Consider the following 20,867-nt stretch of genomic DNA (forward strand, 5'->3'; position numbering starts at 1 on the left):
AATTCAGCAAGAAGCTCATTTGGCCTCTTTCTACATGCAAGAAAAGTATGTTTCTCTGAAAACAAGCAAAAGGGAATTGCCAGGCATTCAAGAGAGGCATACAGTTTGAACCAGGAACACAGGTAAGTTCTCTAGTGCGCTTGAAGCCTCATGGTGTGTGCATGCAGCACTTACCTAGAAGGCCGGTCCCCTTGGTTCTGATCCAGTGCTGCTTGTGTTGGACTGTGGGAGGCTTAGGAAACTACAGCCTCACCCAGTTCCTTCACCCATAAAATGAGAACACACACCAGGTGATTTCTGAAGTCCCTCCAGTTTGGAAATCATGCGACTCTATAAAAAGGTAATAACTGAAGATTCCCATGTTTTGTCAGAGTATTTTTGTCTCTTCTCAAGTAATTAATGGGTATTTTTATGCTGAATACCATTAGTGGAGATGTTGGAGTCAATCACACAAACATAAGCTAATTCTATAATTGATTAGAAACTAATTGGGGACTTTGAAAAGCATTTCTGCTGATGCTGCTAATGACTCAAAGAACCAGCTACTACTGGATTTTAAGGAGCCATTCCCAATTGCTTCAAAAGCAGGGGAGGATTTCAGTCCCCGCTGCCCTCTCTATTCCAAGAGAACAGTTCAGCTTTCACCTGTTTTCTCCCTTTAGGCCTTCTTATGAGGTTTTCACTTTGAATGGAGAAACGCATGGGGAAAATGTCTGGCTCACTGCTCCAGGGGTAAGATCCGAGTAGGAGAATGTGGCTTGGTGGTCAGACACACCAGTAAAACTACAGTTTCCATGCTTACTGATCGGGCTGCCCAACTGACACCTCTCGTCCTTTGCTACCTCACCTGTAGAATAAGCCAGCACTCCATTCCTTCTACGTCCGAGGGTTCTGGGAGGACTCACAGATCTCTGTATACTGATGAACACACATTGAGCATCTCACACAAATATGGCAGCTATTATATATATTTAGTACCCCCTTCAGATTTTCTGTGATAATACAGAGCTTCCTCTGCCAAAAGCAGGGAGAGCAGGAGAAATACTGATCTATCCTAAAAAGTGCATGTATAGGAGAAGGTGGAAAATGTAGAATGGGCGGGAACCCAAGATATTATAATCAGTTCATTTGTTGTTCTTTGGTGATGTTGGCTGCCTCTGGAATCTTTTAACCAAAAAAAAAAAAAAAAAAAAAAAAAAAAAAANAAAAAAAAAAAAAAAGGAGACCAAGAAATAAATTATTTCATTTGGACAAAATTACAAAAGCTGGAATAACTAAAGGCAGTCATGAGCAATACATCAAATCTGTGCCTCGATAAGGAAAACTGTTAACACTTTAATAGCTACGAAATGAATCACTCAATTTCCCACATGCTGACACAGGTAACAATACATTTATCTGCCAGTATTATACCCTCCCTATCATATATTTCCACAACTGTTAGCAATTTTATTCAGCGCAACAGGAAATAAGTTGCACCTCATGGGTTCAGGGAAAGAAAGTGGCCTGAGGTCTGCTGCTGGCTGAGCAACTTGATGGAAGAGGTTTCGTTTTTCTGTTTTGGTTCTGTTTGTTTTTTCCTCTTTCCCTCTTAGTCATTTCCAATGCACGTGCAAAGCGCTCTAAGTCAATAAGTGAGGACAAACTAGACCTCCAGGATTTCTGAGCCAGTGTTTTCAACACACAAGCTAGGGTCCCAAAGGAAGTGACTAGGTAGCTCCATCGGGCCCCAGGGCACTGGGGATGGACCTCCAAAGAGGTCATCAAGGGTCATCAGGTCCATTCCCCAGCCTTGGACTTCATAGAAGGACCCTAACTCCTCCCAAAGAGATAATTTTCCACATCCTTAAAGACTTCCTTGAATCTGAATCCAAGACTCCAAGCCACATCTCCCTTACCTCATCAATGCTGTCATTAAGATGACACCATATTCACTTCCATGGCCTCAAAGCAGACTCAGGTGATAAAGGAAAGGTCAGTTAAACTAATCTCATGAACTCTGGAGAGCTACATGTAGGAGGCATACACGAGTCCAGGTCACACTGTCAGGAAAAATGGCCTTTCCCTCTAACAGTATCTCTGAGAGCTGTTGAGCCCTCATACCTGAGAACAGGAGAAAATCACCCTCCCCTACTTCCACTATGGCCCCAAGAAAAAAGAGTTCTCTCTGGGTCACTAGAGCAATCCTACCCACCTGAGGAAGAGTAAATTCCCCAAGCTTTCCTCTTGGGGAAACAGACCTGCAGAGGCCCCACCTTATAAATGAAACATCTTCAAGAAGAACTCACATATACCCCCTAGAACATCACCACCTAGCTGCGTATATTACTGCTTTATTGGTAAAAGAGCCACCTGGGTTAAGTCACCCTACAAATAAGGTCCCTTTAGATCACAGGAAAACCTATTTATTCCCAGTCCTACTTCCTATTTAGCCAACAGTGTATGCATGGATAAACCCTAGTAGGAGATCTCTCCTGAAATCTAAACACAGAAGAACATCCTCTGCACTCAAGGAATAACCAGTGAGGCATAAATCCCTTGTGAAGACTAGAAAGTAGGCAGCTTACCTTGGGCTTCACCACCTTCATGAATGACCCTCTGACCAAAGCTTCCTCTCGTTCTTGCCTGGTTACTTTCTGGGCATCCAGAAACTTCAAATTGGGCAGCTTGTGCAGAACGAAGTACCTGAAAGAAAAGAGTCAGAGGTAATTCAGGAGGGGAGATGATGGCCTCAAAGATCCATGCAATTTGCCTCATGCTCAGGAATGTACATCATTAAATCTTCAGAAGTTTAGATCTTGGCTGCTGCTTCTCTTTTCTTTCACAAAGAATGAATAATCACCCTTTGCAGAAATCCAAATAATATTTTATACAGATACACAACTAAACCTTAAAAATTCACACTAATATTTGCTCTTGATTCAAAGGTAGACACACAAACACACACACACACACACACACACACACACACACACACACACACACCTGGATTAGCCAAGAAGACACTATCAATGTGTTTCCCTTCTTCCATTCTGGAATTGGGCCCAGCTTCTCTGCTACACACAAAGTTCTCAGTGAAACTAACCTCACAACCTAATTGTACCATTTATGTCACTGCCATTCCTGTGGGCCATTTGTGTAACTCTCATTGCTGAGCTAAAAACAAATCTTCAATTTGAAATGGAGGCAAGAGACACGGACGGGTCATCCAGGACAATAAACTAGAATGCAGGTTGTAATAACATGGTTGACTTTAGGATAGAAGTAAGGAGCACATATAGCTGAGAAATGCTTCCTTGAAAAATCAAACAAGGGTCTTGAGGATTTTTTTCACCATCCCTGAGTTACTTCCACACTAGTACTATGAAGATGACCTTTATCAAGGTGAAACAAGAACTGGTTTATAGGGAATATTTATTTAATAGTCCAATAAATACTAATACAAATTCCCAAGGAAAGAGTCTTTGGCATCCATCATAGCCTCCAAGGATAAGCTAATGGCTGTTTGTGTGATGAACTCTCCTCAGGCAGGTATATCTGGAATTGAGGAGAAGATCCATGTGGCCATGGGATAGGTATATAAATATATAAAAAGTAAAGACATCTGCCTACACTTCTCCTTCCTCAAGGGGAGTTACCAACCCAGATGTTTTCCATCGAGCCTCCATTCCTGATTACTCAAAGGAGCTGTTGTGGTGGTGCCTGAGTGGCTCAGTAGGTTAAGCATCTGATTATTAATTTCAGCTCAGGTCATGATCTCACAGTCATGAGATGGAGCCCAGAGTCAGGGTCCATGCCCAATATGGATTCTCTTTTTCCCCTCTCACTCTGCCCCTTCTCTGCTCTCACTTAACTCTCTCTCTCTCAAACAAACAAACAAGCTATTGTTTAGACCTTGTCCTGCCTAGAAAGAAGAGGTAAGTACCCAATTTCAAAAGCAAAGATTATCTCCATAGGAATCTGTCATTTCCTTCCCTATACCCAGCCTCCTCAGTATTCACTCATCTTTAAAATCCTGACCCAGATGAACTTTTTTTTCTTTTTTGCATCTCCAGCCTGCATTGTTTTCTCTCTTCTCAGCACTCCCAGGATACATTGTTAGCACCATGCCATCTAACATTTTGTTGTTTTTACATCATTTTATTAGTGTTTACCTGATGTCCTCACCTATAAGCTTCTTAAAGGCAAGGACATTTTTTTTTTTGCTTATCTTCATATTATCTTAAAAAGTAGCATTAGAATGCATTCAGTAAAATGCCAGTTTATTTCAGTTGGACAAATATTTCTTGAGCATATGCCATGTGTCAGACCCTAGGTATACAGAGGTGATTGCAACATGATTCCTGCCCTTACAGGGTTTTTAATGTAATGTGGAAGAAAGACTCACATACAGAAGAGAAATCAACATAGCTAAGTGCCGAGATCATGGTTATGTGCAAAGTAGCTCTGGGAGCACAGAGAAAGGGACCTAACATCACTTACTGAATGACTGAAAACAAATGTCTTGAGGAAGAAGAGGAGAAACAAGAAATCTCAAGGGATCTTCAAAGAACCAAACCCTAAAGGAACCCTACACATTAGCTTTTTCTCAGTGCAAATTTATACCTCAGTGAGGTATATAGCATGTCCCCCTCCCCGTAGGTCCCACATTCATAACACAGTCTCATATCACCAAGCGGCCCCCAAAATATATTTGCCCAGGTATAAGATTTGGCTAGTTACTGAAATGCTAGAGAAAATAGCTTAGAGTCTTCCTACTAAAATACTCCTTAAAAGTAAAAATACTCTGAGTCCTTTTGAGGTATACTTTTCTTCCCCAGAAATGTCCACCCCAAACATCTAAGGTCCAGGAAGTTTGACTATCTACTTCCTGATTCCTCCCTGGTCTCAATCTAGTATCTTTTTCCATCTTCTCCTTTAGCCTCACCCTTCCCTCTCCAAAGGCCCCCTAACCTATGCAAAATCAGAAAGTTTCCACAGAGTCCCAAATGGCCTTTCTATCCTCCAGTAGAACTCCCACTGGCCTCAGTCAGTGTCAGAGAAAACTTCCATCTTCTGCTTGTAGCGGCGAAGCTTTGATGACAACAGATTCTTTCAAATAAAGACATGTACAGACGGAAACAATATGTCAGAAGTGACGCTCAGAGGAGTAAAGACACCCACTAAGTGTAGGGTGGGAAAAGATGAATATTCAGGTGAAGAAAACATCAGTATTAGAAAATCAGCCAATGTTTAATGATGGAATGAAAGATGTCTTCACAGGGCTGGCAGGAACCATGATGACAACAGACAGCACGTTGTCATTTTGCCCCACTTTGGATCACAGCCCTGAAATCAAAGGAGAGAGAGAGAGAGTGAGGTGCTGGCTTTTAAGCTAGTTAAAAATTTTAGATGACAAAGAGCTGCTGTTTTCAGAGCACTCTTCTTATACAACCGAAGAAACAGCCCATGAAATAGGCTGCCAGTCATCTCTGAAACTAGGGGTGACCTGACTCCCATCCTGTCGGCCAGCTGGGGGATTCTAGGTGGGTGATGCTTAGAGAGGTTTGAGGGACACTAGCAAGGTTCACCCCAAATAATGTGGCCTGAGATTCAGCCCCGGGTCCAAAGTTCCTCCCTTAGAGCTGTCTTCAAACATTCACTCACACAACAAATAATTATTGAGCTGGTACCACCCATGCCATTCTGCGTGAATAAAGGTGATGCAGAAAACAGACAAGGTCCCTGCCCTCAAAGAGCTTCTATTCTAGCACAGTCACTCACACACTTAACAGGGCATCAGCATCCCCTGGATGGCTTGTCGAAACACAAATCACAGGATCCCACCCCCAGAATTTCTAATTCCCTACGTCTGGAGTAGGGCTCAGAATGTACATTTCTAATAAGTTCCTGGGGGGCGTGGTGCTGATGCTGCTGGTCCTGATGTGAACTACCGTCCAAGTGAAAAAAAACACCATGAGGAATAAGAGTTTCAGAATTATGACATTGGTAATGTGGTGAAGAATCTCCCTCCCAATTCTGCTAATGATCTTCCTTGCCCCCAACGTCTGTGTTATACAGTGCCCAGAGGTGGCCACACCTACCGGAGATCTTCCTGCTCTTTGGTGGTTTGCAAGTGGCTCCAAACATTACTGCCAAGTGATAAGTCAGTGGGCTTTCTGCCTGCCTGTCCCATCCCAGTCGTGGGAGATCTATTTCCCTTTGTTCTAGGTCATGTCAGGGTGTCAAAAGCTGCAGCTTCAATCCCGAGTATAATACAAGTTTGCCATAAAAATACAACAGAGGATTCCCGAAGCCACAGAATGAAGGCTTTTACAATATCAATTCAACCCTTGTAAATTTAATCCAGGGTTATTTGTTGCACCAAAATCTCTTTACCGTGATGTATTACTTAGTTACTGGGGTTATCACAGCCGTATCCTAAAGTTGCATAGTACATAAAACATTTCAGTTAACAATGCGGGAAGGTTAACTCCCCCAGATAACCTGCAATCACAAGGGCTAGTCCAGATGACATGCCTCTGTCAGCTTCCACGAGCTATTGATGGTTCAATCAGTTTGTTTTGAAGGTAAAGTACAACAAAAGGGCAGTAAACTTATTCAGACTGTCAACAGGGGCTATCGGGAATGGGGCTTGCAGGTAAGTAATTCTGGGTGTTTTAAGGCTATTATCAAACAGCAATGGTTGAAGGAAGAGACAGCTACTAATAACACAGAAGGCAGCCATCATAAACCACTTTATGGCAGAAACCCCCGTCTATAAATCCTGCGACACCCGGAGACAGCTTCAGATTTATAAAACTGCTTGTTAAGCCAGGGCACTGCTTAATGAAAAGAGATCGGTCTAAGTTCTGAGTCTCACATCCCTAGCTCCAGAGGACAACTCCAATTTTCCTGACCTTCCCAAGGTGGCTAGGCGAAAGCCCTGGAGCGGGGGACTGGAAGTCGGGGGCACTCTGGACTGGGGTATGGAAGGTGAGGTTATCGAGAAGAGATCAGGGATCCTGGGAAGGTGTGTAAAGACCCATTTGTCTCTGTCTAAAAGCAGATTCTCTAAAAGTGAGATGCACACAGAGAGCCTTGCAGGCTCTCTCTCTCTTTTCATATTAAGTGCTTCATTTTCTTAAAGGACTCCTCAAAGGAGACACCTGAAACTGGAATGGGGAGAAAAGGAAGAGCAAAAAGGCTTTGGTGTTTATTTGTTTGTTTGCTCCCAAATCAATTTTCTCCTCCCAAATCCCAAAGCTCCGGCATTTTTCATGTAGACTTCAAAGGGAAAGAAGAGTGCTCTGTCCTACTCAAACTGCTCTCCCAGGGGCAGCTAGCTGTCCCAGTAACAGCATGATTGCAGAAACACCAAGACGGGTCTCCAGTGTCTGCTCCTGGGACGGTTTCTTTCTCTGAAGAGACTCTACTAGAGAAATACCAAGTTTCCAAATCCTAAGGAAATCCGAATGCAAGGTCACCTGGAGTTTTTCCCTACTTCTTTCCATTTATGGTAAATAGAATGACCATTATTTTTTGCAGCCTTACTGCTCCCGTCCATGGGGGTGCCGTGAGGGAGACACAGTGCAAGCTACTAATGCCTCACCAGGGGCCCCTGAAGTCAGCAATGGGTGACCCAGGAATCATTCTCGGTCTTTCACAAAACTTAACAGAAGAGAGTGTGCAGGCCAACAAAACATCAAACCTCTCTGCTGTTGACCGGATTACATCAACCCTGGTTGGTAACTCTGGTTACCTCATGCTAATCAAAAGCACTCATCAACAGCTAAATAGGTCTAATTTTTAAAAGTTAGCAATGGCTCAAATGTAGCTTTTTTTTTTTTTAATAAAGCTTATTAAAGAGATCTAAGGGGGAGAAAAGTAAAAAGAGGAGAGGTCTTCATAACAAAGAGCTTGGAGACTAACGGGACAGAGGAAATAGCACAGACCCCGGGCTCATTTTGCCACGTATTTTGGTTCAGTCTCTGCCACCTTCCTAAGCTTCGGTTTCTCCATCTATACAATGAAGGGAACAGGTTAGATGATGCCTAAGCCTCTCTTAAGTTCTTAGCCTGCTTGTTTTCTATGTGCCACAAAGTTAATTTACAATAAACACATCTGTAGCCTCCTTTCTTATTACTCCAATTTCCTTATATAACCACCCCCTCACACCTCCAGGTAAAGGAAGGCTGTGAGAAAAAGTCAATAGAGACCAGAGTAATGAATAAACACTGTGAGTGGAATAACTCCAGATGCTCAGAGAGATGACAATGATCTCACTCTAATGAGCCGAGGTGAGCTCACCTACAGCATTAATGAAGGCCTGACAACTGGCAAAGGCCAGCTGATTTTCCTCACTGCTCACCGGCAGCATGTTTGAAGTCTCCATGCAAACAATACACCCACAGGACAGAGCGAGGCCCTCTACAGAGGGTAACCAGCAATTACTCGGTGGGCTTCTGTCACTTTGATCTCTGGGTCGTGACCTTTGCTTTCTTGTGATCTTCAAAGCCCAGATTGTAGATTAGCTGGAGAATGCTAGCTGGGTTATGTAAGCCACAAGTTTTACAGCTCCTCCTTGGCTGGGAAATGGTGGCAGCCCAGGACAGCCAACAGACTGCGGAGGGTCCCTCCCTCCTTCCCTTTGGCTGAGTGCTACAGACACTGGGCAGGCCTCAGGCTGCTTTCTGGGAGGGAACAAAGAAAGGGTGTCACGTTTTAAATAATTTAAAGTTGTAAGAAATACAGAGGGGCCTACTGAGGAGGCGGGAGGAAGGAGAGGCCAAGCAGAGATTGGAGTGGCAGGAGAGAATGAATGGCAAAGGGTTTAATGACAAAAGTAGAGCTTAGAGACCATGAGACCAAATCTCTTATTTGACAAGCCAGGTCTAGCTCTAATGTACTGTTGACCTTCACTCTACTGTTTTGCCTGCAGGAACAAGAAGGAGAATTACAAAGAAAGACAAGAAAAAGACCATTCTGGGCACCCAAGTTTCCCATACTTGACTCACTCTTTGGCTAGTGTTGAAGTCCATGGGAGGCCTCGAGTGGTTTCTTAATATGATGGTGGCCTCCCAAGGCAAACTGCCTCACTGTTCTCTTCCCGCCCAAATCCTGAAGGCTGCTTGTTATCACATTCACCCTCATTTAACATTCATCCCAAAATAGCAGCACAATGTATACATACAGCAAAGCACAGGCGAGTTTAAGCTCCTATAATAACATGGCGATGGACATTTCTTAGCCATGAACTATGATGAATGGCAAAGAAAAAAATCCAGGCATGGTTCACTCCTGCCCCAGCAGGATCAGGGCTCAGCTCAACAACTTGGTAGTATGTTCATGCTCACATACAGATTTAATGAGCCCATTTTACTGTGGGGATGCGTGCCAAGAAAATCCAACGGTGTGCACAGGGGGTAAGGAAGGAAGGAGAAGGGATGACTTGGGGGAGGGGAGGAAGGAATCAGCAGAAAGTGAAGCATCTGTGAAGCCATTCCCAATAACTCCATAAATCTAGTCACTTCCCATTTCTGCTCCGGTGGTTGGCCACAATGTGACCTAAAAGTGGGCTGACCTCTCTGAAATCAACACCTCCCATAGAAATGAAACAGACATACTTGTTTTGATGTATGGCTGGGTGACATATTATAAATATTACATCACATAACCACAGTGGATGCCAATCAATAAGAAATTTTTTTTAGACAGCACTAAATGAGCCATGGGTTCTTGCTTCTGAATACACTCCTTTAAGGCTCCTACTATTGCTTAAATGATTAATAGAAGACATATTGTCAGAAAATGTAGTTAAAGTGAAAAACAGTAAACTGTAGAAATATCATTCATTTTTTAAGCAATTTTCTAGTGAAAATGTCACATAAATTTACATAGAAGCCCTACTATTAGGCTCTGGGTAACAGCTAGAAGGAAGGCAGACCTCATGCTTTGTGGAGGAAGGGCCAGGAAATATTTTACCAAGAGCGGGGAAAGGGTGGCTGCATTGCTTTGTAGAAACCCAAACACTACAGGAACTCTGGATTCAGAAGTCTCACTGTAAACCCTAAAATTTCTCAGGGGCAAATGAAGCTCACATTCCAGGATGAACAAAGCAGAGCTGCTTACACCATCACATATACATTTATCTCACCCAAATCCAAGTGTCAGAGTGCTGGTCAACCAGAAAAAAAAAATTAAAAAACAAAATGAATAAAACATTTAGAACTGATGGAGAACAGGCCCACCATTCCATTCAACCATTATATGTTGTGCAGTGAATGCGTAACTGGATGGACACACATTTATTGTTCCTTCCAGTGTTCTTAGATCCCATTTCTCTCAGAGCGAGAGCATCTTGCCATTGTTGTGGGTGACTTATGGATTTTCTAGGATAATTTTGACTAGATGTGATTTTTGTTGTATGTGCCCTTTAGAATCCTGCTCCTCCAGCAACTTTGCCATGTGCACATGAACAAACAACCTTCCCAGCCCCATCCCTCAACCCCAATGGACCTGGGGTAGTGAGGTCAGGCTTAGTAGGTACCACAGCCAGCCCATGAGATGAATCACTTCTCTAAAATCAAGCCCTCCCTGAAGCATCAGCAACCCAATGACCAGCACTCAGATTGACTCTCAAGGACAGCCCCTTGCTTGTTAACTTTGTTGACAACAAATGGATCTGATTCCAAATAGGCAGTAGGCATCGGAGGTGCCCAGAGGGCCATACATCTCTCTGTAAGCACTCAGCTTCTCAGACGAAAGAATAATGTTCAAGCTAGCTCCAGAGAATCTGGCCTTGATTCCATAGCCAGTGTTACTTTAGGTATTAACGAGTCTTCAAAGGGCAGGAAGACACAGTCTTACCTACTAGAAGCCATTCTCTGGATGTGGACATATATAAAGTAGTGAGAGAAACATACAAGATGGAATATATAAAATGGCATGAGCTAGTAATGGAAAAACTGTAATGGCTTGGGAGAAGAGTGTCTCAGAGTCAACAGGAATTTTAAACACCACTCAGTCCAATAGTTAAGTGAACATCTGAGAATATTTAGAAGTACAGCCTTGGTGAAGAGTCACTGATCTAGACTATCTTCCCCATTTTAAAGCTGGACCACACATCAGATCTTCGGATCTGACCCTTACTTACATGGGTCTTAATATTTTTACCATAGTGAACCGTTACAATAAAAACAATAGTATTAGCTTTTCTTTTACTTTTGCAAACTTACAAGCCTTCTGTTTGAGACTGAATAGAAGATGAGGGAAGTGAAGATTTTCATCACTCTACTTCTCTCATCTAGGGAAAAAAAAAAAAGACAACAAAAATGTGCCTATGATTTGGTTTACATACAGCTCCATGAATGAATGAACATGTGTGTCAATGTGTGTGCACACATAAAGATATATATACATGCATGTACATATATACATACATGTATACAACTTATTGGGCTATTTTAAAGAAGTAAACACAGAAATCTCAAGAAAAAAGTCAGAAAACAAATGAAAATTTCCTACACCATGTTTGGTTTACTAAAAATGTTGACTGAATGAACTTTCTTGGACTAGCTTGACCCTTCCAAGACACATCTTATAAATTGCCACAAGAAGATAAAATGTTTTAAGAGACCCCTTTATATTTGAAATCAGGTTGTTAAATGCTTCAGAGTTGATAAGAGTGTTAAATAGACAAATTAAGTTCTAAGTGATTAAGCAACTTGCAGGGTTGATTTAGAAATGTATAACTTCACTTGCTGGATATTAATCACATTTCCTCTAACAAAATTCACATTCAAATCTACAGAATCACATCCAAATAAAGATCATCATGACAGAATAAGACTTAATACCTCTTTTCAGAGTAGGGTTAGAGTTTTATTCTGAGATGGCTTAAAAACAGTCTAAGACCACTACAAAATTAATCAAGAAATCCAGAAATTGAGATTAAATGTACAAAATGCTTCCCAATAAATATTACTCGATTCTGTTGTAGCTTTATGTGTCCATGTGCATATATTTTAAAAATACACAATATTCAATAGCCTTCAGTGTTTTTTACAGGTTTACCTTTATACAACATCAACTCCCTTGACTGCATTCCTTCATGGGTCACCACAGATTTTTTATAGGAGTTCCAAGAGAACAAGTTTCTTTCAAATCATTATCCTCTTTGCCCAATCCTTCTAAATTTATTATCTAGCAGCCTTACCTGCCCTGAATTTGCTTCCTTCCTCCTCCTCCTCCTCCCCTTTTCACATTGATTCAGGTAGGGTGTTCATGAGAGCAATCATAACAAAGAGAGAGGCTACACATATGAAAAGATCATCTAAAAATATTTACCAAAAAAATCAAGAATGAGAGCACACAGAGTTCAAAATGAACAAAGAGAATAAAATAGGTAAGATCAAGGAGACTCCCTAAGAGGGGGCAGTTTGGATCTGGTATTTCAAAGTAGATGGTTTAGTAGCAGAGAGGAGAAAGAAAAGCATTTCTACTTAGAGCCCATCAAAGCACTCGGCTGGTGGACAGTGAAGCAGAGCTTTATGGAACTAAGTTATGGGACTTCTGGGACTTCCTCTGGGATCCTACATAAGCTCCTTACCTTTAGTGGGAAATGCTCCTTCTGTCTAAAAAATGACTTGGAGGCTGACCAGAGGAAAATCTTACAACACAGAGCAGAAGTAAGCAAAATACAGCCCATGGGTCAAATCTGGCCTGCCTCTTGTCTTTGTAAGTAAAGTTTTATTGAAGCATAGCTATGCCTATTCATTTACAAATTTTTTATGGCTATTTCTTCACTATAACAGCAGAGCTGAATAGTTGTGACATAGACCACATGATCTTCAAAGCCTAAAAATATTTATGACCCTGTTTACAAAAAAAAAAAAAAAAGTTTGTCAACCCCTGACCTAGACCATCTGGCGACTTTTCATGTTTTTTTGGCTCCTATGACCCTGATGAATGGAGACAATGGCTATACATTACCAAAAGGTTAAAGTTTAGTGTTATCATGAGAAGTCCAGTAATATTTACCAAATACTTACTATAACCCCATAATATCACCCCCCCCCAAAGGTGCCATTTTTCCCTTTCTCACCAGGATCAAACCCCTAGATACTCACCTGTATCTTTTGTAGTCCTCCTCATCCTTTTCCAGGCTAATCAGCTCATTAGGACATGCCACATTACCCAGCAGGCTGAGGTACTCCAAAGCTGGTGTCACTTCTGCCAGGTGATCAAGCAGACTCTCCAAGTCAGTGATGTGACAATGGTTAAGGATTTGGGTCCAGGAAGACAAATGCCCTCGTAAGGAACATAGACTATAACTGACAGGCACAGCACAACACCTGACAAGTCCAGTCTGCTCCCAGGAGGTGACATGGGTGACGGCCGAAATCAACTCTAGCTGTGAGGTATCTTGCATGGCTGGTTTTTCACTCCTGCTGGGGACACAGCCCAACTTTTCTCTGGGCAGGTAAGGCCAAGTTCAGATCACTTGAGAGGGAATGAATGAACTTAAGTGTTTTATCACACTTTTCCTTCCTCTCTATTTGTTTAGAAAATGATGAAGGGTATATTCCATGCGGTAAAGTATTTTGCTATGTGCAAAACTATAAAACTTTTTTTTTCTAGTAATGAAAGCAAGAGCTATTTCCAAAGGCCTCATTAAAAATATATTCCCATTTTCTCCTTTAGAGGGTAATTTATCATTAAAACATATAGGAATAGCAAGGATGCAAGTAGGGACTGCCATCCTCTTATGATCTGAGAACTTGGGGTGGAACTATGTATTGCTCAGTAGCCTCACTAGTGGCAATACACAATGAATTGGGGGAAAAGGAGAATAAAACTAGGAGAAGACAAATGGAGTAAGTTAAGATACATTTAGTCAAACCAGGCAGGCCAAAATGTATTTGAGAATAAGAATCTGTTGTGAGACTCATAGTCTATGAAGGAAAGAATAAAGAGAAAATACCAATAAAGGGGATGGTGGGAAGAGCATGCCATGATCCATTCGCTCAATGGGATCCACTGTTCAGTCAAGGCAAACATCAAGACCTCCAAACCAAATTAAGTCAAGAATCATAGATTCAGGCAATCACAGGTACTGGTAATGAAAACCTAATTGTTACATTTGATATACATGGACCTCTGGCTTGACCTAGATGCAGATGAGCCTTCCCCTAGGCAAGGTGATAACTAGACAAGCTATAAACAGAGGTCATGACTACCAGAAACTTAAAGAAAAAGGTAGAGCTCTTATCAGCCAATATCAGCAGATAGAATGGGGTCTTTGGCAGGAAGTGACGGCAGAGCAAACAGGGGCTAATATATAAGGATGAATGAGGCGTACAAGAGTGAAAGACTCAGGATTCAGTGTCCAGGAGTGAGGTTCACTTGGCCTACGAGAGACAAAATAAAAGCAAAGAAAAGGGATGCCCTTACTCTATGAGGATGTTCTCTAACCATAAGATGTTGCCCCAATTTCCTCCTATTTCATTTCAACTTGTCAGTTGAACACCAAATCCAAACAATTTCAGAATCCATTCTCTGATGTATCTGCCAAGGGGTCACCAAGAGGTAGCTCACTCTATGATGACAAGCATAAAAAAGAGTTTTTCTTTCCCCTGGGACTGAACCTTCCTCAAATTCCTTCCACTGACTCAATTTAATGGCTTGGGGTCTCAAAGAATAAGGCAGTCTCCTCTTCACATGATGAGCCTCCAGGTAGTTGAAGTTCACATGTCTTCTTTATATCTTGTATTCTCCAAACTAAGTTCTTTCAAGCATTCTTTATACACAAACTCTGTGAACGTCATGTGCAAGAATAAGCACTAAACCCTGAGAGCGAGACAGAGACAAGGAGAGGGACAGCACAAGCAAAAGAGGGAAACCCTAGGGCAAAAGGGTCAGAGCAGCTTTCCACCATTTGCCAACACCATCCCCATTTCCTAAACATTTGCCAACACCATCCCCATTTCCTAAACAAGGCAAGACAATGGACTTTGAAGTCAGTCCTTTAGATCTTGAACAAATAATGTCCAGGAATAACCACAATGGACCACTGGAGTGAAGACAAAAGACGCAGGAGCATGTGGAAAAGACAAGAGAGGAGGTTCTAAAGGGAGGTAAGGTTAGAAGGACACATGGGTAAGTGGCCAGGAGTCAAAACATTACAGTATTTCATCTCTGAAGACAAAACATACTTACTACTTTCTAAATTACAGTTCAATCGTCAAACTCTTTAAGAAAATCATTTAAATACAACTAATTAAAATGACAATGAACAATTTCAGGGAAAACAGGCTTTTCCAACAGGTTCTAACTTTGTATGCATCTTAGTCATTGCTACATTAGAAAAAAAGGAAGATATTAGTGCTGCCCTTTGACCCTATCAAAGGCATCTCATGGGGCCCCATGCTTTGGAATAACTTTCTCAAAATGTTTTAAGTCTCTGTCCAGTATCCAGGAATCACCAGGGCCAAAATGTCATTCAAATAGGGTACCCTATGTCTGGACTTGGACCTGCATTGGCCCTCAGTCCTGGTTTCTGCCCTTCAGGGTTTGCTCCAACGCTTTACCCTTTACAGCGGATCCATCAGATGTTCTAAGGAGCAGTAAGACTCATGCCTATTAGGCTGCCCTGCAGCCTCAAGACCAGGCCCTAGTGCCAAGGGGACAGCCAGGCAAGCTGATCACTCACTCCCACTGGTCAGCACACTATTTCTTTTGTGGGACTGTAAGAGAGTGAACTGCCAAAATGGTGGTGACATACTGATTCAGGGTGATTCAAATTATTTATGTAAACAATGGCCCGAAAGAACCTAGGGGAAGCCCTTTCCACTATGGCTTAAGAAGTCTAACCAAAACCTACTTCTCTTATAGAGCCCAACTTCTTAAACCTTGGATATTTTTCATCTACTGTATGAAGGCAGAAATGTGAAAGAACTAAAACTGGGCAAGATTTTTAAGTTGAGGAAATATTGGGCAATTGAGCTGGACTGAAATCCCAGTCATTTCTCAACATTAAGTGAGCAGTGATAGGAAGTTTAGCATGCAACTGTCCAGGGAAACAAGCTTCGTGTGTAAACTTACCACACAGCTAATAAAGCTTGTATGTGAGAGTTCTTGCTTACACAGGTCCCTTGCAGGGATAAGAGAATCACATGGTCATATATTTTTGTAAAATTTGCAAAAGTAGGTTATTTAAACGGCAATCAGTTAAGATCACTGTCTCTCTCCACTTAAGTATACACAGTGTAAAATTACATAATAAAGTTATAAAATAAGTTGCAGAAAAAAGAGGAAAGATGTTTTTATATAGGTGTGTCTCATATTTAAAAACTGTTACTTTTCTGAATTTTTATGTTTGTGGTATTTGTCGACTGAAAAAATTTTTAATTTGCTTTGATATGTTTTTATTCCAAATAGACATTCACCTTCAAGCCTAATTTTGAATTCATGACTATGTAGTCTTTTCCTTTAAGAGGGAATTAACATAAGTTTCACACTCCATAAAATCTGGATCTGCCCCTAAGCAGGAGGTTGTGGAGATGTGGATTCGTTCAAATGTCTTGGTAATGGGAATTTCTTGGGCAAAGGGTCTACAGGCTTCAAGAAGCTTCAGCCATCATGCACCAATGAATCCAAAGAATGAAGCCTGCCTCATTTAGGGTATTTTGTGTGGCAGAAGCTACCCCATGTCTTTTTAAGCCTTTCAAGTACCTGCTAAATGATCATCTGGGCTAAGACACGTGGTCTCCCCCAAATGCACACTAGTCAAGAATCACTAGCACCTACTCTGTGGATGCTCTGGACCAGAACTTCATCATTATGTTGATACCACCACTGGGGGATAAAAGACAAGAAGGAGTTTTTATTTGTTTCTTGGTCTCCTGGGTCAGCAAAAACGAACACAACCCTGGCTGGGAGCTCCAAGATAGAACTTGTCACATTCCTTTTTATTCCAGTTGCATGGAAAATTAACTAAAGGCAACCAGCAGAGGGAATTTGGTATCCCTGACTTACTAACACCAGGGTAATGGATAATTTCAGGGATTCTTCTCAGGGTGATATTCCCCCCACTCACCCACCTCCATTTTTTAATAGGAAGCTATATGGCACAGTTTCAACTTTCTTCAACTGAATTCTAGCACACGCCTGGTTTCCCTCCTCAAGTCCTCTCTAGAGCACTGGTCATTTGGGTTTTCTTCAGGGTTGTCTACAGAAAAATTGTTATTGCAGAGTCCAGCTGTCACAGGTATGCTTGCCAAGGGAGACTTTTTGCAGAGGGTCCAAAATTCAAAGCAACATCTTGCCTTGAAAGCTTAAAGGATGAAGGAGGAGGGAAGTCTTCTGGTGTCATGTCCAGTTACACCAGTCTGAAGCTGTTTCTGAGGTAAAAATGGCAAGAACCCTCCTCCCTCTGTGGTCAAGCACATGCCAAAAGGCAGCACCTATAAGAACCAGAGGATGTGAACCAGTGCTTATCCTAATATAGGATTTCTGAATGCTAACTACATATTCTATACACAATATAGTCACATTTGGATTCATATACATGTCAGCAATATCACATCCAAAGAATAATTAAGGAAGTAGGGTTCAAAGATCACATAGTAAATGACTGAGTCTAGATTTTAACCTGTTCCAAAGCAATTACATTTCTAAGAGACAAGTAACTCACAATTTCCTAACATGGAAAGGAACATTACTGAAAAATGAGAAGTCCCACATACTTTCGTGGGAGACCCCAGGTACTGTCATCCATCTAGAGTTTCTTCCAATTTGGGCTTATTCATTTAAAGCAGTGAGACTTCCTCTATCATTAAAAGGTATCAAGAAGCGGTAAAGTCTTTGGGCTATAACAAAGTGATTTCCCATATATATATTATGGCATTTCAATCTGTCAACAATACTCTGAAGTGTCTAACACCCATTTTACAGATAAAGGAACTGAGGCTTCAGACCAGGTGCAAAGACTTCCCTGAGCAAAACAGTAAATTGCTGTGGAAATCTAGTCTGGCCTTCTGGTTCATCTCAATGGTCTCCTCACCACAGCCTAGCTGTACAACATGTCATACTATTTGCCCTTCCTGTTGGTACTATAATTCATACTGTCTCTTCACATGTGTGCTGAAGCAAACAGGGAGACATTAAATGAAGAAATTAAGTGTGCTGTAAAATGAAGTCAGCTTATCTCCCTTCCCCTACCCACCCCAAAAGGGAGAATGGTGGAGAATCATTTGATTGTGCAAAGTATCTATATTTTCCAGACATCTCGATTGTTCCCTTTTGGGGTTGAGTATTCAGACATGACATGGCTGCGACCATGACCAAGTACACAACCCTACTGGAGAAGAGCCAAAGATAGTGTGTGCATGTGTGTGTGTGTATAAGAAAGAAAGACACACACACACACACACACACACACACACACACACACACAACATGAGTGGCGGGGAGATAAGGTCAACTCCACAGCCAGGGACTCCCAGCCCAGTCTAACTGGGAACAAAGGAAGAGGAGTAAGATACGCTATGAACCAGGAGATGAAAAGGTTACCCAGGAAGTCCAGGCTTTAAAGTATACCAGGACAAGAAACCAATGCTGAGAGAGCTGAACAAAAGTGAAACAAAGGGCCAGCAGAACAAAGAAGGGAGGTCAAGTAGGAGGTGTGCAGCCAGGAAGTGAGGCATTGGTTGACTGAGAAAAAAAATTGCCAGATGCTGGATTTGTGCTCTGAAATCCCCTTCATGAGCTCCCTCTGCAGCTGGGTGCAGGAGGGACGAGGCAAGCACAGGCAGCCAACTCCTCCTGTATCTTAGTTCCTTTTCTCATGTAGTGATTTTACCTCCTCTGGGTTTCAGAGTCTGGGGTTAAAAATCAACATAGTCGGGTTCTAGACTGAGCACCACCACTGACAATCTAGGTGACTTCAAAAAGTCCATACTTAAAAAAAGTGTTCAACCCTCTGTTTTTTTCATAAGAAATGAGAGTATTGGGGCACCTGGGCAGCTCAGTCAATTAAGCATCTGACTCTTGATTTCAGCTCAGGTCATGATTTTGTGCGTGGTTTGTGAGTTTGAGACCCGTGTCAGGCTCTGCACTGACAATGGGGAGCCTGCTTGGGATTCTTTCTCCACCCTTCCCCTGCTGTGCTCTCTTTCTCTTAAAAATAAACAAACTTTAAAAAAAAAATGAGAGTATTCACCAATAGTACTCCCCTCACAGATGATATGAAGGTAACGTTAAATTAAAAAAGTCAAAGACACACTCTAAATCTATGCTCTGGCCTTGGTTATAACGTAGCCCAAGTAAGATCAAAGAAGTTTACATAATTCTCTAGAATAATAAAAATAGCAATAATACTGACCATAATAGAATAACCCTCACAACAACCTATGGGGTGGGTACCTTTACTGTTCCAGTTTTGCAGAGGAAAGCAGAGCATCAAGATGTTAAATAACTAGTCCAAGAACATGGAGCAAGTGGCAGGGCCAGGGTACAAGCCCAGGAAGTCTGGCTTCCAAGCCTGTTCTTAACCACCAAACGACAGTACCTCTTACCAAAGGATAAAGCAGCCCAGAACCCACGTTTGCAGGGTCCAGTAACAGAGCATTGTTCAAACACACCTAGTTGAGAGTAAAACCAAAATGGAAATCTCTATGTATGCAAACAAACAAGCACACCAAAAATTAAAACCAAAACAACTTTTGAAAGAATTTCAGGTAGAATCCCATTTAATAGCAAGCTTTCTAATACACTTAAAATAAGATTCAATTTGTAAGAAAGAACTAATACCTACCTTTGTAGATGGTCAATAATTACTTGATTCTAGGTCTCCCTTTATTATAAAGATGAGGTAAGTTCTTAAGGAGATGAGACACCAAGGTCCACTAAAGGAATGAGGCATGTCTCTTTACATACACACCTTGTATGGCCCCCTATCACAATGGCTCTACATTTGGCATGTGACTTGCTTTGGCCATGGGGCAGCAACATCCAAGATGCAAATAGGGCTCGAAAAGTACTTGTACATTAGGGCTTTGCTCTTGAAAGACCTGCCCCACGTAAAGAGTCCCGTGTTAGTCTACTGGAAGCATGTTGTTTAACCAACAATGAGCACCAACTTCCAGACATATGAGTGCCATTTCAAACCACCCCTTCCCATCTAGACCTCTAGATAACTGTGGCTGCCTACAGACCCAAAGCACGATCCACAGAAGAACCATCCAGTTGAGCCCTGCCCAAACAACTGACATACACAATGTTAAACAAATAACATATATGTTGTTTTAAGCCTCTGACTTTTGAGGTAGGTTATTATGCAGCAAAGCTAACTAAAAGAGCCCAAGTCCAAGGCATTTCATGGAATCAGCAATAGCAATTTGGAACACAGCATCTCTTAAAGAGTCAGGGGTATATTCAACAAGAAAGTAGCAGAGTCAGTTGGCTGAAAAGGTAGACTCAGAAGTATTAGGTTAAAAGGGTCACAGACAGTGTTACTCCTGATTTTACCTGGCTTTCATCCTGTGACTTCTGGGTCAAGTATGTGGAGAAACGAAGCCAGTCTTCATGATTATACCAGTAGACCAGAGGAGAAAGAAGTTATGCTGCATCCAAAGAAAGCCAACTAGAACTTTTTGTATCTACTGGTAATAGAGTGCTCTCCATCAGCACAGCAGTATAAATGGCCAGCTCTATAGCTACACATCCCCTTCTGCGTCAGTTTCTCCCATACTACTCTCATTTCTCCCTCAGCATTACTGCTACAGATTGAAGAAGATGAGGAATGAAAAGGGAAAGGGACTCAATCAAAGACAAAGAAAATCCCTCAGTACTGTAGGGCCAGAAGGCCTGCTAATCTCTGGTGGTGG

At 41.8% G+C, this 20,867-nt stretch overlaps 1 protein-coding gene across 1 annotated transcript in view; it reads right to left on the reverse strand.

The window, feature by feature from the left end:
- The window catches only part of LRMDA (leucine rich melanocyte differentiation associated), a 1,022,609-nt gene that overhangs the window by 431,677 nt on the left and 570,065 nt on the right, over nucleotides 1–20,867 (reverse strand). The window contains exons 4-5 of the mRNA XM_077778654.1: nucleotides 13,110–13,247; nucleotides 2,568–2,685 (exon numbers count right to left, since the gene is read on the reverse strand). Of these exons, the coding sequence (XP_077634780.1) occupies nucleotides 2,568–2,685; nucleotides 13,110–13,247 (256 nt within the window). The remainder of the gene's footprint in view (nucleotides 1–2,567; nucleotides 2,686–13,109; nucleotides 13,248–20,867) is intronic.

Source organism: Crocuta crocuta, unplaced genomic scaffold, assembly GCF_008692635.1.
Source record: "Crocuta crocuta isolate KB4526 unplaced genomic scaffold, BGI_CrCroc_1.0 scaffold167, whole genome shotgun sequence".
NCBI classification, from domain to species: Eukaryota; Metazoa; Chordata; class Mammalia; order Carnivora; family Hyaenidae; genus Crocuta; species Crocuta crocuta.